Source organism: Oryctolagus cuniculus, chromosome 7 (assembly GCF_051225735.1).
Source record: "Oryctolagus cuniculus isolate XC-2025 breed Fujian yellow rabbit chromosome 7, ASM5122573v1, whole genome shotgun sequence".
Classification (NCBI taxonomy): Eukaryota; Metazoa; Chordata; class Mammalia; order Lagomorpha; family Leporidae; genus Oryctolagus; species Oryctolagus cuniculus.
Genome location: NC_142873.1, coordinates 76,282,207 through 76,309,662, shown reverse-complemented (window position 1 = coordinate 76,309,662; position 27,456 = coordinate 76,282,207). Strand labels below are relative to the sequence as shown.

Genomic DNA, 27,456 nt, shown 5'->3' with positions numbered 1-27,456 from the left:
TTAAATGTCCCCGTTTCTATCTCCTTTCTGAATGGGAGACCTCCAACACCCAGTTTGGTTGTCTCATCTCCTTATTTTTCTCTAGTGTTCTTTTTCTTACACTTGATAGTAGAGATCTCCAATGTGACCTCTGAATCTTTTATTGACTTAGGCCATTCCTGCAATCTGAAATTTAATAACCATGGGTCTTTCCAAGTTTTCTTTTTTTAAATATATCTCATTCATTTTCTTAAGGATACAATGTTTCTCTTTCCCTTGAAAATCACTGTTTTCTTTGGAGTTCCCCCTCTACCCTCCTCTCTCCATTGTCCTTTTCTCTGATTCCTTTGCTCGAGTTCCCTTTACTGATTGTTAGTTTGGGTTTCACTGACATTAGAGGCTTTCCTCAAACGTCTGAGAGTCTGCAGATGTTGTTACAGGAGAGGGAAGGGGGCATTCCCCACCAGCCCACTCGGCAAGGTCTGGAGATACTGGGTTGCCCTGACTGGTGGTGGGGCGGGAGATGGTGGCGGTACACGGGCATGTAGTGGATGGTGGCCAGGGTGCTGCTACACATCCCACAGCACGCAGGACGTTCCCACCCAACGGAGCTTTATCTAGCCCAGAATGTCAGCAGCAATGCGACTGTGAAGTCTAGGTTTATATTTAAGAATGAGGTTTAAACGACAGACTAGAAGCTCCATATGTCATAGAGTAAACAATAGTCAAGAACTGGCCCAAGAACCTAGAGTTCTATTGTCTCAGGCAAATCAGCATCTTCAAAACTGACTTTCAGCTCCCTGTCTGGAGGACAGAAACGTAGTACTCCGGAGACTGGCCAAGAAAGAGCACTCAAGAGGGACATGCTGTGGGGACGGGGCAGATTTTCACTTTTCTACAGCCCCTGTTTCAAGGCAGTGTTTCACCACAATCCTGTCTGGTCTGGTGTTCCCCAAACCGAAACCCATTCAGTTCAGCTTCTCCAGTGGTCAGAGCTCTGGCTTACTGCTGGTGTAGGGTGGTGTCTGGGATGATAAGTGCTCTGTAGCCAGACTTCAACCACCCCACACCGCACCCCAGGCTTCTGAGCACCTGATGAGCATCCATCTCCAACTACACCAAAAACCTGAGGCCAAGAAGCACTTGCTTTCCTTACCTGTATTCCTCTTAAAACACAGAACAAATTTTTACACAGAAAATGCTATCCAGTTTTTGTCAGCAACGATTTTACTTTCGAGGAGGCAAAGCTTCCAGTGAGCAGTTCTACATTTCAATGAATCAAATACATTAGTATTGCAACCTCAACAAGGTGTTTGGGGAATAAAGTCCTTAAACCAAAACTTTTTCTCCAGGTGGAAAGACTGCTCCAAAGCCATATAAAAGCCTTTTCAAATATAAGCAAGGAAACCGCCCCTAGCAATGATACAAGGCACTCTCCCACCAGAGTGGGGGCCACCTCTCTCCCTCTACCTCCTCCCAAATTAGTCTGTTATGTTTACTTCATCTGTTATGTTTACATTCAGCCCTTCTGAAGTTCAGCCCTCTACTGAAAAGCAGTGCCAAGTCCAACAGCTCAATGTTCAGTGATGCACTGCCACCTGCTGGCAGCAGGGGGGTTCACATCAACATGGACAAGAAAGCTGTAAGAGGAAAGTGCTCATAGAATAATGGAAGTTTTTAATACATATGGAGGGACCCTCCAGGACCAGTTCTGAAGCTTGAAGGACCTTTTTGGAGAGAAAAGGGAGAGGGAGAGTGAATGAGAGAAGAGAGAGCTGGAGAGGAGGAAAATAGGTGAGGGAAAAGGAGGGGAGTGAGGGAAGAGAGTAGGTACACAGGACTTACATGGTGCTGAATCAATGCAGATCTCTGAATCCCAAGGTTTCTAGTCCACCCAGCCAAGGCACAGGCTGTTGACTCATTACAACGAGGTGTGGAACATTATGAAGATGCCCGGAGACAGGGCTGCTCCACTTACAGACTTCCCAGGGTCAATGATGGCAACTCCATTCTTAAAGCTCAGACCAAGAGCTTGATTCCTCCTCTCTTTTCCTCACATCCCGTATCCAATTTGCCAGAAAATTCTGTTAATTCTTTTTTTAAAAGAAGTCCAGAATCAGTGTTTCCCCAACTCGTACTGCCACACTACCCCTCGCTCCACTGCTGCAACAGTCTCCTACGCAGCTTCCTCGGATTCACTTCGGTCTCTGTAGCACAGCAACCAGAGTGGCCTGTGTAAAACGGCAGTCGCTCTGTCTCTGTAAGACAGGAAGTGCTACTGAGAGTCCAAGGCCCAATCCATCTGGCCCCTGCCTGTCCTTTCATTGCCTTGCCAGTGTCTCTCTCCGCTCAACCTGCTCCAGGCACCAGGACTCCCTCTGATTCCCCTGGGAATATCTCCTTCTATGGCTTTTCCAGACATTATTCCCTCTGCCTGAAACAGCTCCTCTCCCAGGTGCCCCCAACTTCTTCAAGCAGTCATAGCTTTCCTGCCCCATCAGAATCGCCCACCCTCGCACTGAACTTGGTAGTAAATTTCTCTAGAAGCTCTGGCAGGGTATGATATGAAGCAGTTAAAATGCATTATGACAGGGGCCAGTGCTGTAGTGCAGTGGGTGAAGACATCGCCTGCAGTGCCAGCATCCTATATGGGCACCAGTTCAAGTCCCAGCTGCTCCACTTTCAATTCAGTTCTCTGTTGTGGCCTGGGAAAGCAGTAGAAGATGGCCCAAGTTCTTGCACTGCTGCACCTGCGTGGGAGACCCAGAAGAGGCTCCTGGCTCCTGGCTTTGGAATGGCCCAGCTCTGGCCATTGCAGCCATCTGGGGAGTGAACCTGTGGATGTAAGACCTCTCTCTCTGCCCGCCTCTCTGTAACTCGGCCCTTCGAATGAATAAATAAATCTTTAAAAAATAGATAAATAAAAAAAAAAGAATTCCCCTTGCTCCATTGCTGTGCGATGCTCCCATCGCACCAAATCACTAACAATCATTATTGTTATGATTTTCTGATTCACTGCCTTCACTGCATCCAGTATTACTGCCTTCCCAGTCAGCTCCTGTTGAGAAAGCTGCATAATGGCAAAATGGTTTTGGTCTTTCATTCACTCATGATCCCAACAGCCTATCACTTGCAAATGGAAAAGAAATATTTATTATTCAAAAATGTTTTTTAAAAAAGTTAGAATTCTGACTGCTGTAGCATTATAAATTTGGAAAAATTTATAAAGCTTTATATACTTTTAAGCATCAGGAAAGTCATTTATTTATATTTATTTATACTATATTTAATGTCTCTCAAAAAGATTTTGCTATTGTATACCTATTGATTATTCCTCTCATTAAAGAACCTTTGCCAGTGTTGAACACTTAAGGTAACTACTACCGTCTGGATCCAGTTTGGACGTGGCCCCCAAGTGTTCAAGTGCTGGCAGCCTGGGCTCCAGTGTGGCTATGTGAGAGCTCGTAGGACCTTTAAGAGCTGGAGCCTAGTGGGAGCTCACTGAGCACATTGCCTCTGAAGGGACTGAGGTAGCCAAAAAAATCTGAGCGGCCAGCATTGTAGTGCAGCAGGGCAAGCCGTCACCTTCCATGCTGGTGTCCTACACGGGTGCAGGTTCAAGTCCTAGCTGCTCCACTTCCAAACCAGCTTCCTGATATAGCAGTGGAAGATGGCGCAAGTGCCTTGGCCCCTGCACCCACACAGGAGACCCAGCTGTTCCACTTCTGATCCAGCTCGCTGCTAATGTGCCCGAGAAAGCAACGAAAGACGATCCAAGTGCTTGGACCCCTACACCTGTGTGGGAGACCCGAAGGGAGTTTTTGGTTCCTGGCTTCAGATCAGCCCAACTCCAGCCATTGCAGCCATTTGGGGACTGAACCAGCAAATGGAAGACCTTTCTATCTCTTCTGCTGTAACTATGCCTTTCATATAAATAACTAAAATCTTAAAAATAAATAAATAAAATTTGGAAGGAACAAGAAAGAGCAAACAAAGAGAAAAATAACTACTCATACTCACATCACAGTTAATTCTGGGACATGCCAATAAAGATGTGCTAAACTATTCACTCAGCTTAGTGTCTTGATCAGAATCTGCACTCATTTAACATTTTTAATGAACAAACAACGTTTCTTGAGAGCACATCACACACCTGATTATACAGGGAAATATGATAGAGTGGCCTGACAGTGAAGAAGGTTGGCCGCAATTACTAAACCTTCAACTCCCTTTTGCGCACCGTACACTGGTGTTTTATATGTGAAAAAATCCACAGTGTAATTTCTAAATACAGTTTTAGAAAGCATTTTATTCAAGTGTCACCAAATTGCTTTTTCAGTAGTCACGTGATCTAAAGGGGCCAACTCAGTGCTCTCCCAGAAGTTGCAAGGTTGTCAAAGGAGGCAGCTATGAGACACTGCTCCAATTCAGAAGAAAATAAAAGGATGCCCCACCCCCCCACCCCGCCCCAGTGCAATGTCCTGAGCCTCATTTCCCTCCATGCCTTGCAGTGGGTGTATGCCACAGCCCAGCAACAAGACTATTACCGCTCTCTGCGAAGAAAGAGCTCTGGCTTCACTTTCATTCCCTTCCCAGGCTCTGGTAATCGGTTCTATTTGGAAAAGCTACTACCCAATTCTTGCTGGAAGGTATTACTCTAGCTACTCTTTACTTTAGAACTAATCCCAGTGGAAATTATTTTTTTCTCGAGGAGGCTTTTCAGGCTACTTTTCCCAATAAGTCATTTCACACCAAATGGTGCTTTTTCCTTAGCTCCCTGCTGTTTCCCTCTGCAATCTCAGCTGCTGTTAGTCAAGGAAGCCCGCTCCTCACGAATAGCTGGATAACCGACTCAGAGAAAAGCTGGCTGAACCGTAGCTAGAAGGGGACCAGGAACAATTATTCCTGCAAATAGGGTGAATTATGCACCTAAAAGATTTTAAGTATGACATCAAAAAATACAGCGAATCAGGGGGACGGGTGTTGTGGTGCAGCAGGTTAAGCCGCTGCCTGGGACGCATTCTTTATCCCAGTGCCTGGTTTGAGTCCTGGCTGCTCTCTTCTGATCCTGCTCCTTGCTAGTACTCCCGGGACACAGTCGGCGATGTGGCTATAGGACCTGTGTTCCTGCCACCCACATGAGAAACCCAGAGTTCATGGCTCCTGGCTTTGGCCTGATAGGCATTTGGGGAGTGAACCACTGGAGAGAAGGTAAACCACTGGATAGAAAACCTCTCTCTCTCTGTCTCTTTCTCTGTCAGTTACTCCGCCTTTCAAAGAAAAAAAGTCTTATTTGAATGAACAGGTTTCTGCAACAAAAGTGGTCCTACCTCTAACATTTCATTAACAACGAAACCAAGTCATTTGCAACAAGATGGAGGAATTTGGAAAACATCATGCTGAGTGAATTAAGCCAGTCCCAAAGGGACAAATATCACATGTTTTCCCCGATCAGCGACAACTAACTGAGCACCAAAGGGGAAACTTGTTGAAGTGAAATGGACACTATGAGAAACAGTGACTTGATCAGCTCTTGTCCTGACGGTTGATGTACAATGTAATACTTTATCCATTTTAGTATTTTTTTTTTTTGTTCTAGTACCATTGGTTGAACTCTGTAATTAACACACAATTATTCTTAGGTGTTTAAATTTTAACTGAAAAGTGATCCCTGTTAGGAATTTGGAAAACATTATGTTGAGTGAAATAAGCCAATCCCAAAGGGACAAATACCACTTGTTCTCCTTGATAGGTGACAACTAACTGAGCACCAAAAAGGAAACCTGTTAAAGTGAAATGAACACTATGAGAAACGGTGACTTGATCAGCCCTCACCCTGACTGTTGAAGAGCAGCTTAATATGTTATCCCTCTTAGTATTTTTTTTTGTTTGTTCTACTTAATACTTTTGGTTGAATACTGTAATCAATACACAATTCTTCTTAAGTGCTGAAACTTAACTGAAAAATGATCGCTGTTAAATATAAGAGTGGGAATAAGAGAGGGAAGAAATGTGCAATTCGGAACATGCTCAAGCTGACTTACCTCAAACAGTAGAGTTAGAAACATACCAGGGGATTCCAATTCAATCCCATCAAGGCGGCATGTACCAATGCCATCTCACTAGTCCCAGTGATCAATTTCTGTTCACAATTGGTCATAATGATAGGACTAAGAACCAAAGGGATCACATAAACAAGAATAGTGTCTACAAATACTAGCTGATAGAATCAAAAAGGGAGAGAATGATCCAACATGGGAAGTGAGATACACAGCAGACCCATAGAATGGCAGATGTCCTAAACAGCACTCTGGCCTCAGAATCAGCCCTTAAGGCATGCGGATCCGGCTGAAAAGCCCATGAGACTATTTCAGGCATGGAAAGCCAAGACACTCTGGGGAAAAAAAAAAAACTTAAATGAAAGATCTCCACGAGTGAGATCCCAGTGGAAAGAATAGGTCATCAAAGAAGGAGGTACCTTTCTCTGAAGGGAGGAGAGAACTTCCACTTTGACCATGGCCTTGTCTAAATATGATCAGAGTCAGTGAACTCAGGGGGCTTCCATAGCCTTGGCAGCTCATGACAAGAGCCTAGGGTGATTACTGAGGCCATGAACAAGAGTGTCAATTTGTTAAGTCAACAACAGGAGTCACTGTGCACTTACTCCTCATGTAGGATCTTTGTCCTTAGTGTGCTGTACATTGAGATTTAATGCTATAACTAGTACTCAAACAGTATTTTTCACTTTATGTTTCTGTGTGGGAGCAAACTGTTGAAATCTTTACTTAATATATGCTAAACTGATCTTCTGTATATAAAGAGAAATGAAAATGAATCTTGATGTGAATGGAAGGGGAGAGGGAGTGGATAAGGGGAGGGTTGCGGGTTGGAGGGACGTTATGGGGGGGAAGCCATTGTAATCCATATTCTGTACTTTGGAAATTTATATTCATTAAATAAAAGTTAAAAAACAAAAACAAAAACAAAATCCTATTAATTTAAAATTTAGCTTAAAATTTTGTTGTATTTTTCTATCAAGCATAAACAGGTAAATACCAATATTTAATTTTTTTATAAAAACTAGAATAAAGCATTTAAAAATTTACTGAGTAATTGTGTAACAGAACAAGTTACAAACCAAACAACAGAAAATCCTTGTGACTAGGGTACCTCTAACTGGTCATTTTTAGCTATGATTTCTGGGCAGTCTTCTTTATGATCTTGGAGAATCAAGCCTGCTCCAAAGCCCAGGTCTTGGGTGCTCACCAGACCAAGTGTGAATCAATGTGCTCTTGCTTCTGATGAGCCCCGGGTGACAGGGATGAGATGCTCAGCCCAAGCACAAAGGGCAGTTGCAGTTACGGCTTTAAAATGGTACAGATTTTCTGCTTCATGTGAAGTCTGAAAACAACTGGATCAGGAAGAGATAGCTCATGGCCTGTAGCCGCAGGGGTATCAGCAATAGCCTGGATGCTGTATTTGGCACGGTTATGCCAGAGAAGAACAACTGAGCAACGCTGGGGGCGGGAAGGGTGCTGTTTGCACAATTTTCAAATGATGCAGGACAGGCAGCTGCCCAGCAGGCACACTGCAACTCCAACTCCAATAGGAAATGAATCTGACCATGGGTCGGACACAATGGCAATACGGACTAGATTGAAAACCCTCTTCCTATAAACAGATGGCAATGCAGTGCGAAATACAGCAGAATATGATTGCACCTGAACCAGGAAGAAGCACAGGGAGATCCTTGCTTGCCAGAAACAAATAGGAAACGAAAAGTGAGCAGCCAGCCCATGGGAAGAAGACATAATCATGCTGGAGAACTATGGGCATGGTCTCAACAGACTGACAGCTGATATTCCCATGACGATAACAGCTCCCCCGCACCTGGAAGTCAGATTGTCCTATAGTACAGTTTTTTTTTTTTTTTTTTTTTTTAACAGGCAGAGTGGACAGTGAGAGAGAGAGACAGAGAGAAAGGTCTTCCTTTGCCGTTGGTTCACCCTCCAATGGCCGCCGCGGCCGGCATGCTGTGGCCGGCACACCGCACTGATCTGAAGCCAGGAGCCAGGTACTTCTCCTGGTCTCCCATGGGGTGCAGGGCCCAAGCACTTGGGCCATCCTCCACTGCACTCCCTGGCCACAGCAGAGAGCTGGCCTGGAAGAGGGGCAACCGGGACTAGAACCCGGTGTGCCGGCGCTGCTAGGTGGAGGATTAGCCTATTGAGCCGCGGCGCAGGCCCCTATAGTACAGTTCTTAGTCCTCTTTTATTTCCCATCAATTTAGGGTGGTCACACCCACCTTCTTAGGTCCTACTATCTACACAAGGATGACCCTGAAATTTATAATCCAGAGTAGACTTCCCCACTGTAGGGCTGACTCAGGACCAGCTGTATACTCCACATGGAGACTTGTACGCTTACAGACTTCCTACACTTAGCCTCCCGCTCTTCCCATAATCTTCCCGCCTGAGTGAAGGCCAATGCTATCCTGGTGGCTCAGACATAAAACCTGTGTGTCATCTGCACTCTTCTTCTTTTCTCTCATACCCCACATCATGTCTGCCAGTGAATCCTACTGGCAGCCCTAGTAGCTCCGCCCTCAAATACATCCGGATTCTGTTTTCCGTCAGGTGCTCAGCTGCCACCCTGCCCTCTCGTTTGGATTACTGCGATAGCCGCCAAACTCCTTTCCCGGCTTCTGAATGCTCCCCTTCAGTTTATTCAGCAGCCAAAGCAATCTTCTTAAAATATAAGTGAGGTCTTGTCACTCCTCTACCTAAATGGCTCCCAATTTCACACACTAGGAAAAGAACTGGCCTACAGATGGAAGCCAAGGTTTTGAAAGATCTGACGCTAACCTCCTCACCCTGACCTCGATGAACTCACGTCGCACTCAGCTCTCTGTGCTGTTGCTTCAGCCGCACTGGTCTCCTCCCCATCTCACAAACACATCGGCACAATCCCGCCTCCATGCCACCTTAGCAGTTACTGCTCTCTCTCCTGGCACCCTGTACCCTGATGGCTGAGTAACTCAAGAAATGTCATGTTTCCCGGACATTCTACCTAAAACTGCAGCTTCCTTTTAACCTCCATAAACCTCTTTCCCCTTTTCCTTGCTTTCTTCTTCTCCTTAACACATTTTTATGAACACATTATAAATTTTACTTAATTAAACTGGTTTTTAACTTCCCCCACCTTACTAAGTGGGCTAAGATTTTTCCATGTTTTATTCACTACTATACTGCTTACATATTGTAGGTGTTCAATAAATATTCATTAAGTAAGTGAATTAATGCTAAATTCATAGTTATGAAGTGAAAAATTCCACTTAGAACTCTAAATGCAGAATGCAATTAAAGGAAGGGAACAATAAGACATATTTTCAACCAAGCAAACAAACAGAAAAAAAAATGAAAAGAATGCATCACCTACAGACCTTTCATGAAGGAGCTAATGATACACTTTTGAAAGAAAAACATTGATTACAAAGGAAAGCAGGATACAAGAAGCAATGGTAAGCAAAGAAAATGTTTGATAAATAATCATTGACTGCATAAAGCAATAATAATGATACCTAATTTGGGTGGGATAAAATAAGGTATAACCAAAATACTGAACCATAGAATATAAGACGGGAGAGTGTGCCTACAGCTGAAACACTGAAAGCTGTGTTTTTAGGAGGAGGATGGAGATACTAACTTCTTTTACTTTAAGTCAGGTATCCATGTTGACAATTTAAGGATAACATCTAAATGAACAGAATAATTTCCATTCCAGGAGAAGAGAAAAGGGAGAATAAAGAAATCCCAATTAATCCAAACAGGAGACAGGTAAGGAAAAAAACAAAGATTCAAAGAAAAGAGCTTGGTTAGTAGAAGGGACAAAATAAAATGCTACAAGTAAACCTAACAATTAGTAATCACAATAACTGTATATACACCAAGCAGTCTTACTAAAAGACAACTTACAGTTTTGAATTTTAAAGATTCTGCTATATGCCATTTATAAAAGACATAACTAAAATACAACACACACAAAAAAAATGTAAAAATAGACAGAAAAAGATATACCATGCAAATACTAACAAAAGGAAGTTAACAGTGCTATATTAACATCAGTTAAAACAGATTTTAGGGGTTGGCACTCTGGTGAAGAGGACTAAGCCTCCATCTTCAGTGCTGGCATACGGGCACTGGTTCAAGTCCTGGCTGCTCCACTTCCGATCCAGCTCCCTGCTAATGTGCCTGGGAAAGCAGTGGAAGGTGGTCCAAGCCCTTGAGCCCCTGCACCCACAGGGGAGACCAGGAAGAAGCTCCTCTTTCGGCACTTTTTTTTTTTTTGACAGGCAGAGTTAAACAGTGAGAGAGACAGAGAGAAAGGTCTTCCTTCCGTTGGTTCAAATGGCCCCCAAATGGCCACTATGGCCGGCGCACCACGCTGATCCGAAGCCACGAGCCAGGTGCTTCCTCCTGGTCTCCCATGCGGGTGCAGGGCTTAGGCCATCCTCCACTGCCTTCCTGGGCCACAGCAGAGAGCTGGACTGGAAGAGGAGCAACTGGGACAGAATCCAGTGTCCCAACCAGGATTAGAACCAAGAGTACCGGTGCCACAGGCAGAGGATTAGCCTAGTGAGCCACGGTGCTGGTCATCTCCTCTTGCTTTCTCTCCTTCTCTCTCTGTATCTCTGCCTTTCAAATATAACTAAGTAAATCTTAAAAAAAAAAAAAAACAGATTTTAAGAAAAAAAGTATTATTGGAGATAAAATGGGTCACTTAATAACAATGTTTACTTAAGTTGGGCATCCATGTTAACAAATAATAATTCACTATGAGGGATCAAATTTGAACTAGAATGCAAAAATATATACTATGTCAAACTGACAAATATAAAGAAAAAAAAGACAAATTCATCATTATAATTTTTATATATTTCTCTCAGTATATGAATGCAGTCAAAAAACTAATAAGAATATAGGAGATGACCTGAACAGCCTAATAATTATAGAAATATGAAAAACTTTGTACTGAACAATAGTGAATAAACCATCCTTTCATGCAGATAAGATTTATGCAAACAAACCATATCTTGATCCACACAGCAAGTTTCGACAAACACCAACTTCTGCATTTACATGAACACATTCTGTCCACAATGTCAGATCAGAATTTTGCAAAAAATCCAGCAATGTGTTACATCAGACACATCCGAAACATAAATGCATATAAAGATACCAAGTGCAAGAACACAAAGTTATGTTAGTCACAGTAATATCAAAATCTTTATATTTTAAGAAAAATCATTTTAAGGATAAAGGGAATCACTAAATACTGTAATAACAGGAAGTTCAATTGATCAGTAAGCTATAATAATTCTTAACTTTAATGCATGCAATAAAATATACAAAAATATTGACACAACTATAAGAAGAAATTAAACCTACCATCACAGAGGGAAGCTGCACCTTACTGTTTTCAATAACACATAAGCCAAGCACACAAAATTATTACGGAAGTCACAAATCTGAACAACATGATTAATGATTCCTTTAATGGTCATATTTAGTGCACCCAACAATTAGAGAATACATATTTTTCTACAAGCTATGGAGTAATTAACCATGAGCAAGAATATTAATAGCAAATTTCAAGACCATGAAAAAATTTTGGAAGTTTATAAATACAAGTCTCATACAGGCCAATTTTCTGACTACACTAGAATAAAATAATAAATCAATCTAAAAAGATAATTAGTTTAGAAACATAAAAATACTTTGAAATGATTAATATGAAAAATTTATAATGAAAATTTTTTGGCACCTAGAAATGAACAATAATAAAATGTTACATATTAAAATTTATGAAATGAAGCTAACATGTTACCTAAAGTGCAACGTATACTTGCATTTGAAGATAAGAAAGAAAGGCTGAAAATTTCTGAGCTTAAGATATAATATATAACAGAAAAAATAATAAGACAATAAACAAAATTATAAGGAAGATTATAAAAATAATTAAAGAAATAGAAAACAAGATATAACAGAGAAATAAAAAAGCGACACATTGAAATGAATATTAAAATTGACAACCATCTGGTTTCAAGTAAGTGAAATCAGGAGAACATGGACACAAGTAGAGACTACTAAATAAGAGAATGTTATGAAAATATGCTAGTATATTTGCAAGTTTACATAAAATGGACACATTCCTAGAAAAATATCTTAGCAACACTAACTTAAGAGGAAACAAGGCCTGAAGGGCCCTATAGACATAGTTAGTTTTATAAAACTTAAAAAATACATCTAATATATGAAGTTAATTAGCAAATGTTACTGAAAAGCATTAAAGGAGAGCTAAATAAGGAAGACAGAGATCATGTTTCAGGATAGGAAGATTGTATCATATGCATATTAAATATCCCCCAAACTAATATACTCAAGTCAAATAAAAATCCCAACAAGATTCTTTGTGAACTTTTCAACACTAGTTCAAAACCTACGTAAAAAACAAAGAACAATGGAAATAGTTCTGAAGAATAAGACTAGGGGAGTGTGCACTGGCTCATAGGCAGACAAACGAAGCAGCCACCTGAGTAGAGAGCTATGCATACTCAGAACTTGCTGGAACAAAGGTGATGGTGAAGATCTATGGGGCAGGGACTGCTCAATAAGTGGTACTGGGCTAGCACGGCTGTTTTACCAAATGGAAATTAGATCCCTTTAAACATTACCCAAAAAAAAAAAAAAAATCATTCCAGATGGATTAAAGACAAACGTGGAAAGCAAAATGTTAAAACATTTAGAAATTAACAGGAGTGTATCTATGACCCTGCAGGACTATGGGACAATGTAAACTTGATGAATACTCAGAATTTTTAATTTTGATAATGATTTTAATTTCAAGAAATCTCTCATTCTGAGATTGCTTCTTTTGAAAAATAAAACATGTTGGTTTAGTTAATGAAATATGTCCTTGAACTACAACGACAACAAAAAATTTAAAAAGATATTTTGTGTTTCTGTATTAGCTGCTTTGTCAGCAGCCTTTTGCTTCAATCCTGTTGATTCTCTTTATAATGCCTGATCATATTTCATTTTTAGCTTATAATTATACACCAAAATCTAGATCAATGTCATATGATAGAATTTTCTGCAATGATGAAAATGTTCTATTCTGCACTTTGTCATAAAGTAGTTACCAGCCACACGTGGCTACAGAGCATTAGAAATGTAGTTGGTACAATTCATGGAGCAAATTTTAATTCTTTTTAACTTTAATTTATGTTCAAATATAAATGGTGACATGTGGGTCATAGCTACCATACTGGATAGTGTAGGTCTACATTGTTCAGTGTTTTTGGTTCACATGGGCTCTTTCAGCAAAGGTACTTATAACTATTGACTTCTTCCCAAATCTTTCTTTTCTTGGTCTGCTGAGCTCCATGGAAGGTACAAAAGATAGTGTCAGGGGCAGGCATTTGTCTTAGTGGTAGCAGTTAATGCACTACTCGGGACACCTGCATCTCATGTCAAGTGCCTGAATTTGAGTTCCGACTTTCCTCCCAATTCAGTTTCCTGTTAATGCACTTCTTTGGAGGCAGAGGTTATGGTTCAAGTAACTAGGTTCCTGCCACCCATATGGGAGACCTTGATTGAGTTACTGGCTCCTGGCTTTGGTATAGCTCATCCCTGGATGTTGTGGGCATTTGGAGAGCAAACCGGTGGATAGGATCGATCTTTCTCTCTCTGCCTTTTAAATAAACAAAATATATAAGAAAGCAAAAAATTCAGAGGGAAAAAGATGGTGTCAGTGGCCACTGGTGCCCAGTTCCCTGAGCTGTAGTGCAAATAAATACCAGTAGGTGGACCCCTTCCTTCACTAGGGGTTGGTGGGCAGGTGTCTCTGTTCTTTTCCCCTCCACAGCTTGCATGAGCCTGAGAGCAGACATACACACACACACACACACACACACACACACACACACACATAGTGAGGCACACAGAAGTGGCAAGCAGAAAGGACAACAGACATGTTCATGCCACCACATGAACAAAAACTCTTCTCTGCTGGTCTGTGGGATTGTTGCTGGCTTGAGATTTGTGAAGAGACCCTTTCAGGAATGGGACAGAATTGTCTCTCTAACAGTGGTTGCATGCCCCAGCAGGAAATGACTTGACAGAGGAAGGATGTTACCTAGAGATGCTCAGTCCTACACTGTGCTACTTTGAGGAAATAATAACGGCACCTAAAAACCCCAATATCTTTAGCTTTCTTAACAGTGTGAACCAAACCCAACTTACTGGGTTATAATAACCTACTGGGTTACATACTGATTCACAGTATATAACAATCTTCCAAATATTTCATTAAGGCTTGACATCACTCTGCAAATGAACAACACAGAGTGAAACTGGGAGAGGGGAATAACCAACATTTATGCTAAATTAAAACCAAAGCCTCCAGGTCAGATGCAACTTCAGGAAGAATGTATACCAATAATTGAGTAAAATCAAAGACACCTCTTCCTTACACTGAAAAAGTGGTAAGAATTTTGTGACTACTTGACCTCTATCGATGTTTAAGTGTTCTATACTGTTGGCAAATAATTCTTGTGAAAAAAAAAAAAAACCCACATCATTTTCTCCAAATCCTCCATCAGTTTTCAAATATGCTCTAAGATAAGAGATGAAGTGACATTTTGAGTCTATGATGCCTTCAATGAGAATTTCCCAGGTATTCCTTTCTCATTAAGCTTTTAGAATTGGAGCAGAACACGTAAAAGAGGCAGAGTGACTATGCAGGAGAAGACAGGCTTTGGAGAACACCTGTGTAGGTAAGTGACACATACCTGGTGTGCCTCTGGTCCAGACAGTTATGCCTCTGAGCCCCATTTCCTCATATGTAAAATAAGGATACTATTATCTGCCTCACAATTATTGAAAGGACCAATCACTGGAATTTTCAATGGTTTCTATATTTTCATTTTATGTTTTCTAAAAGGAAAAAAGTTGTTTTCCTTCAAATGCCAACTAGACAGACATATAAGGTGCATGCATGTGCATTGGGTTGAATAGTGTCCCCCAAATTTCCTATCTACTTAGAACTTGTGGATGTGACCTCATCTGGAAACAGGGCCTTCACAAATGGAATCAAATTAAGATGAGACCTTTCTGGAATAGCGTGGGCCCCAAATCCAAAGACGAAAAGAAGGACATGTGAAAACAGACGCAGAGGATGTCATGTGAGGATAGAGGCTGAGACTGAAGTGATGCAGCTGCAAGCTGAGGCATGCAAAGGATTGCTGGCAACCACTGGAGGACAGGAAGAGGCAAGGAAGATTCTTGCCTAGAGCCCTCAGAGGGAGCATGGCCCCGTGACAACTTCCTGTCAGACTTCTAACCCCCAGAGTTGTGAGAGAATACGTTTCTGCTGTTTGAAGTCACTCAATGTATGTTGTTTTGTTATAGCACCCACGGCAAACTAATACTGTATCGATTCCTAAAACAGACATGAAAGTGTTGTGGCTCATCTTTCACACAGAAAAAAAAGTTCCATACATTTTGCTGTGGCTAAATGATAGCAAGCTGATTCATACCTTAGTTTTATTTGACATGGATTTTCCAAGAATACACTTTATTTCAGTTTTTAAATCCTTTTTTATTTATCTGAGAGACACACAGAGAAAAACAGAGCTCCCATCTACTGCTTTATTCCTCAAATGACTGCAATGGCCTGGAGGAGCAGGAATGATCTCCCAGGAGGGTGGCAGGGACTCAATTACCTGAGCTATTCCTGCTGCTTCCTAGAGTCTACACTGGCTGAAATCTGGAGTCAGGAGCCAGGCTGGGAATATACTCTAATGTGCACCTGGTATCTGAATCACTAGATGGGTGCCTGCTCTCCCCCCACTCCACAAAATTATTATCTTTGACAGGGTGTGGCCAAGATGACAGACTTACCCCATTCTCTGGGTATCCAAGTCTACAAACCTCAAAAGAAGATTTCGATGGGCCAGAGCTGGTTTCGCTGTCCACTCCTGAACTACCTGATGCAGCCCTGTGGCTGGGCAGTTCCCACAGAGAGAGGACGGATGGAGACAATCAACACAGGGAAGGAAAACTCCATTTCCTTCTACAACACGCTCTTTACAAACAAACAAAACAAAAACAACAAAATCCTCCAAATCCTGACTAAAATACTAAAAAGTGAAGTGGGCAACCACAGGTAGAGAAGCAAATCTAAAGGGAGACACAAATATGATTTGAAGAATAAGTAGTTGTAGGAAAGTCAAATTATCAATAAATGCAGTAGATTGGTAAAGAAATTTAATTAGGAGTTAATAAGCAGATGAACTGGATGCTTTATATATGTAAGTATAAATAAAATAATTTTCAGGGGCCAGCATTGTGGTATAGCAGGTAAAGCTGACGCTTGCAACACCAGCATCCCACATGAGTGCAGGTTTGTGTCCCAGCTGCTCTACTTCTGATCCAGCTCCCTGCTAATGTGCCTAGGGAAGCAGCAGAAGATGGCCCAGGTGTTTGGGCTCCTGTCACACATCTGGGAGACCCAGATGAAGCTCCTGGCTCCTGGCTTCACCCTGGCCCAGCGCTGGCCATTGCCGTCACCTGGGGAGTGAACCAGTAGATGGAAGATCTCTCTTTTTCTGTCTCTCCCTCTATCTCTGTAGCTCTGTCAAAAAAATGAATAATTTTTAAAATAAATTGATTAAATAATTTTCAAAGTTTGGGGTTCCATGAAAAACTCTTTCCTATTTAGAAGAATAAAAGAAACTAAGCAACCATTTGTTAATTTGAAGATTTGTTTGACAGAAATTCTTACCTTTTGTTAATAAAGGAAATGCATTTCCCCACAGGTAAGCATCTGACTGCCAATTATCAGTAGGGCACTGGAGTGCCATGGGGTTATCTCCAGAGACAATTAAACTCAATGTACCACTTGTAACTTTCTTAGAAATAGAAATGATCACTTACCATGGTACTAGAGTCTCTATTAGCTCGATCAAGTTCAAAAGAATTTATTTTTTTGGCACTCATTTCATCAGTGTCAGCAAGGATATAATGTCTAGGTGAGTAAGCACTGGACAAGCTCTCAAGCAGCCTCAGGATCTCAGTGGTATGTCCACCTGGAAAAAATATCAGAATGCCTAAGATTAAGAAACCCACAATGAACGTACTATTTGACTATTACACTAATGTCATATCTTCAGAGGAGGAAGGACCACTGTAATTGTATATTTCTCAAAAGACACAAGAAACATTTAGAAATAGTAATTAAGCCCTTGTATAAATACTACTTTTATATAGGGAAGAAGATAATAAATGCATAAAAATAAAATTGGCCCTAGTGATAGGTACTGAGGAAGGTAGAAGGAAGTGTAAGAAACAGCTCTGCTTCTCCGGAAGTCTGGTGGGGACGAGCAACACACACAGACACACAAACATACATGGATAAAGAAGAAGCAAGACAGCAAGAAAAACTAAAATGTGAGGAAAAGGCAAATGGTTATGAAAAAGCAATGCCCTAAAAGTCAGGAAGATCCCTGGTAAAAGCTGAGATGACTTGAGAGGTGAAGGTACAGGGCAGATGGGTGTAGGGAGGCCACTGGGCAGGGTGCAATCTTGTGGGTGTGAGATGGCAAGATCTGAGACCTGTGGTTCAGGGGGTGATGGGATTAAAGGGAAGAAGGGTGAGGGGGAAGCAAGGTAAGGAGAGCACAAAGAGAAATGGGAAGACAGACACCAAAGGTTCCTGTGCTCAGCAGTAAGGCAAGGGAGGCACCAGCCCTACCAGTAGAGTTTGGGTCTTCCTGAGGGAGACTTCTGTTCATCACTGTAGTCCCAGCTCCCAAGAGAGGTCTTAGCACACTGCAGGTCCTCAAATTTTACAAAACTCACCAACCAGGTCTCCGTTCAGTTTCTGAAGTCTTACAATTGTCAGTATCTAAATCTCTGATTTCAAAAGCAGATTTACAAATCAACTACGTTCACTGAGGTTTCCTTCATTCAAACTACAACAAAGAATATCTACCTATCTACAAGCCAACCACTTAAACAAAACAAACTCCTCACCACCTCTTTATCATTTCTCAAGTTCTGTGTCTCAGCCTGGTTGACATCTTCAACATTTCTGCATTCATCTTACTTAAAACTTCCTCCTTGCCTTGGATCACCTTCCCCTACCTAGAAACCTTCCCCACCCTGTCTTTCTTATTCTAAGAAACAGTTTCAGTAATGACAGGTGAATGCACACAAAGATAACCAAACAAATAAAGTTTATGTTTCTGCCAACACATACATTTTTCTTATAGTAAAAGTGAAGGAATTCTTTTTAGATTCCAAAAGGAATCAGATATAGAAAGAAATGTGGCATAGATTTAGTGTGACTTTCAGCAGTTAGAATCATACATTAACTTTACAACTTATCACTCATCTTCTTTTAATATCTTCTTGTGATATCTCTGGTTTATACTCATTTTTGTTTTGTGTTTGTTTGTTTTTTTAGCCTTGAAAAACTGTAGTGATTTGCAAAGTGGGTGCTTGTTTTCACAGCCAGAACAATTAAAGATAAAACCTTAAATCTACAACATCTTCTATAGCAATGAATTTCATTATCCCTGTTTTCATCTTCCTTCTTTTTTTTTTTTTTTTAAAGAAAGCTCACTGAATACATCAACTAAAAATTTAACCTTGTTACTGGAAAAGGTCATTAATATCATGGACTTGGTCTTCCGCTTTACACTTTTTAAGATATATTTTAGAGGGAATAAAATCCTCTCAATTCTACCTGAAAATATATCGAGTATCCAATCACTTCTCACCACCTCCTTTGCCACCAACTGGCTCTAAGCAACTACCACTTCTCTCAGCTCCTTCCCCTTCCATCTATTCTCAACATAGCATCCAGAGTTATCCAAATGATTTACCTCTGCTCAAAACCCTCCAGTGGCTTCTCATCTCACATGGAATAAAGGCTTCTTATAATACTACCTCCTGGGATTCCATGACTTTCTCTAGGATAGATCATATGCTAGGCCATAAGGCAAGTCTCAGCAAATTCAAAAAAGTCAAAATCATAACACGTATCTTCTCTGACCACAATGGAATGAAGCTGCAAATCAACAACTCAAGAATCTCTAGAACATATGTGAACACATGGAGACTGAAAAACCTGCTCCTGAACAGTTAGTCATAAAAGAAATTAAAAGAGAATCAAAAAATTTCTGGAAGTGAATGAAGATGACAATGTACCATATAAAAACTTATGGGATACATCAAAGGAGTATTAAGAGGGAAGCTTATAGCAACTGGTGCCTACATAAAGAAATTGGTAAGGCACGAAATAAATGAGCTATCAGTGCATCTCAAGGACCTACAAAAACAACAACAAACCAAACCTGAAATGAGGGGGAGGAAAGAAATAATTAAAATTAGAGAAGAAATAAACAAAATTGAAACAGAAAATACCCCACCAAAAAATCAGTGAAATAAAGAGCTGGTTTTTTGAAAAAGTAAACAAAATTGATAGATCATTGGCCCAACTAATAATAAAAAAGAGGGAGAAAATCCAAATCAATAAAAAAGATGAAAAAGGAGATATAACAACAGATACCACAGAAATAAAAAAAATCATCAGGAATTACTACAAAGAGCTGTATGCCAACAAATTGAGAAACCTAGAAGAAATGGATAGATTCCTGGACATATACAATCTACCAAAATTGAGTCATGAAGACATAGAAATCACAAACAGACCAATATCCAAGACAAAAATTGAATCAGTAATAAAGACCTTCCCATCAAAGAAAAGCCCAGGATTGCTGAATTCTATAAAATATTTAAAGAACCAATTCCAGTTCTTTTCAAGTTAATCAAAACAATTGAAAGGGAGGGAATCCTCCCAAACTCCTTCTATGTAGCCAGCATCACATTAATTCCTAAACCAAAAAAAGATACAACAGAGAAAGAGAACTATAGACCAATATCCCTGATGAGCATACACGCAGAAATCCTCAACATAATACTAGCTAATCAAACTCAACAACATATCAGGAAACATCATTCAGCAAGACCAAGTGTGATTTATCCCTGGAATGCAGGGATGGTTCAACATTTGCAAATCAATCAGTGTGGTACATCACATTAACAGATGGAAGAACAAAAACCATATGATTATATCAATAGATGCATAGAAAATATTTGATAAAAATACAACAAACTTTCATGATGAAAACCTTAAACAAATTGGGTATAGAAGGAATATTGCTCAACACAATCGAGGCAATATATGACAAACCCACAGCTAGCATCTTATTGAATGGGGAAAAGTTGGAAGCATTCCCATAAAGATCCAGAACTTGACAAGGATGCCCACTCTCACCATTGCTTTTCAATATAGTCCTGGAAGTTTCAGCCAGAGCTATTAGGCAAGAAGAACAAATCAAAGGGATACAAATAGAAAAGGAGGAAGTCAAGCTGTCCCTATTTCCAGATGACATAATTCTATATATATGAGGAATCCAAAAGACTCCACTGAGAGGCTACTGGAACTCATAAAAGAGTTTGGTAAAATGGCAGGATATAAAATTAACACACAAAAATCGACAGTCTTTCTATACACAGACAATACCATGGCTGAGAAAGAAATTCTAGGATCAATCCCATTCACAATAACTATAAAAAATTAAATACCTTGGAATAAATTTAACCAAGGATGTCAAAGATCTCTATGATAAAAATTGCAAAACACTAAGGAAAGAAATAGAAGAAGACAGAAAAAAAATGGAAAAATCATCCATGTTCATGGAATAGAAGAATCAATATCATGAAAATGTCCATATTATCAAAAGCAATTTACAGATTCAATGTGATCCCAATCAAAATACCAAAGACATTCTTCTCAGACCTAGAAAAAAAATGCTAAAATTGATACGAAACACAAGAGACCCTGAATAGCTAAAGATATCTTATACAACAAAACAAAGCCAGAGGCATCACAGTACCAGATTTCAAGACATACTATAGAGCAGTTATAATCAAAATAGCCTGGTTCTGGTACAAAAACAGATGTGTAGACTAATGTGTTAGACTAATGTGTAGACTAATGGAATAGAAACTCCAGAATTCAATCCATGCATCTACCACCAACTTATCTCTGACAAAGGGGCTAAAATTAATCCCTCGGAAAACTGGATCCCATGTGCAAAAATATGAAACAAGACCCCTACCTTACACCTTACACAAAAATCCACTCAAAATGGATCAAAGACCTAAATCTATGAATTGATACCATCAAATTACTAGAGAATACTGGGGATACTCTGCAAAACATCGGCATAGGCAAAGACTTCTTGGAAGAGACCCCAGAAGCACAAGCAGCCAAAGACAAAATTGACAAATGGGATTATATTAAGCTTCACTGCAAAAGAGACACTCAGCAAAGTGAAATGGCAACTGACAGAATGGGAGAAAATATCTGCAAGCTATGCAACTGGTAAAGCGTTAATATCCAGAATCCATAAAGAGATCAAAAAATTCAACAACAAAAACAAACAATCTAGTTAAGAAATGGGCAAAGGACTTGAACAGGCATTTTTCAAGAGAAAAATTTTCAAATGGCCAACATACACTTGAGAAAAATGCTCAGGATTGCCAGGCATCAGGGAAATGCAAATCAAAACCAGAATGAGGTTTCATCTCACCCCATTTAGAATGGCTCTTATATAGAAATCAACAAACAACAAGTGCTGGTGAGGATGTGGAGAACAGAGTACCCTAATCCACTGTTGGTGGGAATGTAAACTGGTCCAGCCACTATGGAAGACAGTATGGAGATACCTCAGAAATATGAATATAGACCTACCATATGATCTAGCAATCCTACTCCTGGGAATTTATTCAAATGAAAAGAAACTAGCATATGAAAGTTATCTGTACCCCCATGTTCATTGCAGCTGAATTCACAATAGCTAAGGTATGGCATCAACCCAGATGTCCATCAGCTGATGACTGGATAAAGAAATTATGGTACATATACACTATGGAGCACTACTCAGCTATAAAAAAAAGAAGAAAAAATTGTCTTTTCAAGACAATGGATACAACTGGAAACCATTATACTTTATGATATAAGCCAGTCCCAAAGTCAGATATCATATGTGTTCCCTGATCTGAGATAACTAATGGAGTACTAAATATAATGTATTGAAGTGAATTGGACATTTTGAGATTTGATGATTGTTTACAGCTCTTGTCTCTTCTTTTGAGGTTCAGTTTTTCTTCCTTCGTACTATTTGTTGGATTCTTTACTTAGTGTAGGGTTAACCTGATGAGTACTAAGTAAATTGAAAACAGACTTTTGTAAAAACTAAGAGTGGGAATAGCAGAGGAAGGAGGAAGAAGGGTTGGAGAATGGGTGGGAGGGAGGACTGGGTGATAAATCACTATGTTCCTAAATTTTATATATGAAATTCATGAATCTTGTATACTTTAAATAAAATTAAAATTTTTTAAATGACCCCCAATTCTGTTACTTCTGGGCCTTCATTTCTTGCTTCTACTATCTAACTTGGGTCACTATAGTTACTAAGGCCTCTATGCCATTAGATATTTGTTATTCCTCCAGGAAAGTGTTCTCTGATAATTCTTTTAAAAGTGCAACTCTCCTTCCCCATATCATAGCAGTTTTCAAGATGTAATTTATTATGTAGTCTATTTCTTTTCTCTTAAGATTTATTTATTTGTTTTGAAAGAGTTACAGCAAAAGATCTTCCATCTACTGGTTCACTCCCCAAATGGCTTCAATGGCCAGGGCTGAGCTAGGCCAAAGCCAAGAGATGGCAGTTCCATCTGGATCTTCCAAGTGGGCACAGGGGCCCAAACAGTTGGGCTATCTTCCGCTACTTTCTCAGGTACATTAGCAGGGAGCTGGATTGGAAGTGGAGCAGTTGGGACTTGAACAGGCATCCATATGGGATTCTGGCATTGTAGGCGGTGGTATTACCCTCTATGTCACAGTGTCAGCTCCATATACAGTTTCTTTCTTTCTTATTTTTTATTCTCTCCCCAGCCCTACCCAACTGGAAGGCAGGCATTGTGCTGTTGGGAGTTTTTGTTCATTTTGTTACTGCTGTTATCTCCAGTCCTTAGAAAAATAGTAGGACCTCCTAACATTTAATGAGTGAAAATTTCATATTCAATCTAAAATTTTCCTAAGGAGACTAAATCATACTTCAAATGAAAAAGAATCATTTTGACAGATGTTCTCTAAATATGAGTGGTCTTCAAGGAAAATGTGTGTTAAGAACGAACTATGGTAAGATTTCAAAAATATTCTGCATAAAATAAACTTATCTTTTTTTAAAAAAATATTTATTTATTTATTTATTTATTTGAAAAGCAGAGTTACAGAGAGGTAGAGGCAGAGGCAGAGAGAGAAGTCTTCCATTTGCTGGTTCACTCCCCAAATGGACGCAATGGCCGGAGCTGGACTGATCCAAAAGCAGGAGCGAGGAGCTTCATCTGGGTCTCCCACGTGGGTGCAGGGACCCAAGAACTTGGGCCATCCTCCGCTGTTTTTCCAGGCACATTAGCAGGGAGCCGGATTGGAAGCAGAGAAGCCAGGACTCAAATTGGCTCCCATATGGGATGCCAGCAATGCCAGTGGCGGCTTTACCTGCTATGCCACAGTGCTGGTCCAAAAACAAACTTAACTTTTAACTTGATTTTTTGGAAACTTTTTGTAGTACATTTGTAAATAAATTTCATAGTACTCAAAAATTAAATATTTCTTATATCTTAAAAGTAAATATTGAAGGCCTGGCACTGTGGTGCAGCAAATTAAGTCACGGCCTGCAGTGCTGGTATCCCATTTGGGTGCCAATTCATATCTGGCTGCTCCACGTTAAATCCAGCTCCCTGTTAATGCCCCTAGAAAAGCAGTGGAAGATGGCTCAAGTTCCCGGGCCCAGGAATCTGTGTGGGAGACCCAGAAGAAACTCCTGGCTCCTGATTTCTGCCTGGCCTGGCCCTGGCTGCTGTGGCCATTTGTGGAATTAATGAGCACATGGAAAATCTCTATCTCCCTCCCTCTAACACTTTCCAATAAATAAATAAATAAATAAATCCTTTTTTTAAAAGTAAATATTGAAAATATTTTCCCTCCTCCAAAGTTTTGGGAATGAACTATTCAACTATTTATCTAATTATATGTATTTTTTTGACTTACAGGATTCTTTGAGACCCTTGACCCCTCTCTACCATGAATAATTTGAACGACAGGTGAATTCTCAGTCCTAGTTTTGGTTTCTGGTCTACCTAACTCACTACTATCAAGCAAAAGGGTCCAACCTGCAGTCATCTGTTTTAAGTTAGAAACACGGACATCATACTTGGTCCTTCACTCCCTCCCCATCTACATTCAAACCTAAAATCTCCTAGGCTCATTTGAAAGCATTCACTTTTCTCCATCTCCACACTCTTCACTTCAGTCAGGCTTCCTCATCTGTCATCTGAATTATTCAAAGGGCTCCCAGTCATCTCACTGTCTTAGTCTTTATCATGACACTCAAGACATTCCAGGCTGAATGACTTTTGTGCAAGTTCAGTGAAGTGCGTCATTCTTCACTAAAAAATATTTTAAAAGATTCCTTTGCTCCTAGAGCTAAAAATAATTACCTTTTATTAAATGCTTACACTATGTAACACTTTGCTGAACACTCTACATACTACATTTAATCTCTCCTGACCTTTCTTTTCATGATGGAACCAGAAGGCTTAGTGAGATACTAATTTGCCCAAGATCAATAGGGTAGCAAGTGTAAGAGATGTGACTGAACTTTAGCAGTATGTGACACTGCAGGCCTGTAACCCCTACATGATCCGGAGCTGCAGAATAGCAATATAGCTCTATAAAGCAGGTTTAAGAACAATCTTGAAGGCCTGGACTGAGCTTACTGCCCCATCTGGAACTCTGTGTAGCAGCGCCATTTCTCCATTCTCGGTGCTAAGGGCCCTTTCGAGTACTGCTACCTTCTTTTATTACACCTTTCCACCCTTCAAAGTGCCAGGCCCTCTCTTCTCTGGCTAATTCTTCACCATCTTTCAAGTTTAGTTTCCTGTCTCAAGTTAAGATAAAGTGGTGTCCTTCCTGGAAATTGCCACAAAAGTTTGTACTTGTTATATTTTATACATACATACATATATATATATTTTTTTTCATTGTGACAAGTACCCATTTTGTTTATTTTCTGTTCATTTTCCTATATTCTCCATCTCACTTTTTGCTCTTTGTACCCTTCAGTGGCTGACACATAGTCAGCACTCCATAGTAAGGAATATTAGTCAGTTTTGTTATTTCCAGAGCTTACCTTAGTGCCTGACCTTTTCTATGGCTCAAAATATGTTAAGTAAATAAAAGAAAGAACTATACTTGAACATAAATTTAGGAAATTTGCTCATCTGTAAATATTATTCTATCTAGATGCAATCTCCTGGTATTTCCAAACGTACAAATTTTGGATATATATGCATGCATGGGTGCAATACACTCATGCAAGCCCATAAGGACCTTTCAATCAACAGCAGACCACATATATAGTCATGGTCCCTTAAGATGATAATTTAGCTGCAAAATGCCAATTGCTGGGTCATCACAGCTGTAATTTCTAGTGCAATACATTATTCATGTGTTTGTGGTGATGCTGGTGTATACAAACCTGTGCTGCCAGTTGCATAAAACTACAGCACATGCAATTAGATACAGTATATAATACTTGATAATAAATGACTATGCTACTGCATGATGTGTTTACTACACTCCACTTGATTGTATAGAGCACACTTCTACTTATAAAACAGTTTAGTGTAAAGCAGTAGCCCTATGATGCCAACAGCAGCTTCATACCTCTCATGTTTACTGAGTCTCGTGATGGCATCATTTTCTCTGGTGCTTAATTTAATCTCATGTTGTTCTGTTCACCATGGCCTTAGGAGCAATAAGCTATGCCATACACGAGAAGGTATTTCAACATAATGGAAAAAGGGAATTCAACTCCATGCACAGTTTTTCTTTCTTTCTGTTTTTTGTTTTTTACAATCGCAGTCATATTTCAAGAACTTATGTAAGACCCATGGTGTATGGACACCATGAAATCTACGTGTATAGTAAGGCTATGCCTTATGGACTGGTGTAAGCACACTGCCTGCACAAGGTCGAAATCGCCATCAGGATGCCTTTCTCACAACGTAAGCAACCCACGGTTGTCTATACTCTTGCCCAAACTGTCCACTTAATGATGTGAGCATCGTCAGAGCCTGTAGACGTGGACTCCACCACCTGACAGGCCAGCGGTCTGTTAATCATACTCTGCCACCCGGGGTGTCTTGTTCTACGGTCGGTGGATACTTGTATTTATCCTCGCGGATTTTGTAAATTTTGTAAATGTTACTATTTACGTTATTCGTGTTTCCTAAATACAAAATGACTACATTAGTAATGCGCAGCAGCCATTGAGGGAAACTACGTAAGCTTCAAAAGGCTTCAGCGTTCTCTCTGTTCACTAATAATTTACTCGAAAAAACAATGTTATCCAGAGGTCTAATTACACCCAAGCGTTAAGTTTCTTAAGACTTGTCATTAAAACACGACTGGGCCGCGTCGGCAAACTAGCATTTTGCTGTGGCCGGGAGGCCGGTTCCGGTTACGCAAAGAAACTACAAAACCCAGCATGCAACGCTCAAAGCAGCACTGAGGGGAGCACAGAATAGCGTCGCGGTGTACTCTGGGGTTTGTAGTGAAGGACACAAACCCGCCCTCCACCGCCCCGATACTTACCGGATCCAGCCACTACTACGAGACTGAGAGACTCTCGGGGCGTAACGCCCCGGGAATGAAGCACTACCCATAGTCGCAGGACTAGGAAGACCACCACAGCTCCTGCCGCTGCAGCTAGACTAAGAACCCACACCATGCGAACGGAAAACGCATGCGTGCTAGACCCTGGCGCCAGCGGGTAAAGTTCACGGCTACGGGCGCCGAGGAGACTCAAACGCGGAGCGTCGCACCTCCTGTGGGCTGGGCTTGAGCGAGGGGGCGGAGTCACGGTCCAGAGGGAACGCCGACCTCTGTGCACCTCTGCGGTGCACTCCCCACGGCTACCGCTCATCCTAAACTAAGCGGAAATTCGAGAAGTCAGGAGCTGCAGTTTGAGTTCTGCCCGCGACGAGGTCAGGCCGCCTGTGCGCCCTAAAGACCCCGAAGCTCCCAAATTGGGAGATGTTCCAGCTTTTCCCCGAGGCTAACGGCATCCATGGCTGCTTTTTTTCTTTCTTTCTTTCCTCATGTGGAACGATGTATTTATGTTGCACGTACAGACATTACTGAAAGTGTTTGACAGTAAAAGGTACCCTGGGGGCAGAGGAGTATTGAGACTGGAGCGCTCGTTCAAACTCTCTT

The 27,456-nt window shown here is 40.6% G+C and overlaps 1 protein-coding gene across 4 annotated transcripts in view; it reads right to left on the bottom strand.

Moving 5' to 3' along the window:
- The window catches only part of ALG14 (ALG14 UDP-N-acetylglucosaminyltransferase subunit), a 104,650-nt gene extending 77,551 nt beyond the window's left edge, over window positions 1–27,099 (bottom strand). Inside the window, exons 1-3 of one of the 4 annotated variants that reach the window (XM_089337051.1) lie at window positions 26,836–27,099; window positions 16,977–17,128; window positions 15,599–16,674 (exon numbers count right to left, since the gene is read on the bottom strand). In XM_089337051.1, the coding sequence (XP_089193177.1) occupies window positions 16,462–16,674; window positions 16,977–17,128; window positions 26,836–26,971 (501 nt within the window). In that variant the 5' untranslated portion in view covers window positions 26,972–27,099 and the 3' untranslated portion in view covers window positions 15,599–16,461. Of the gene's footprint in view, window positions 1–15,598; window positions 16,675–16,976; window positions 17,129–26,835 lie in introns of those variants that run through there. The other 3 variants (XM_089337050.1, XM_089337052.1, XM_002715847.6) reach the window with 3 other exon arrangements.
- Between the last annotated feature and the right edge of the window lie 357 nt (window positions 27,100–27,456).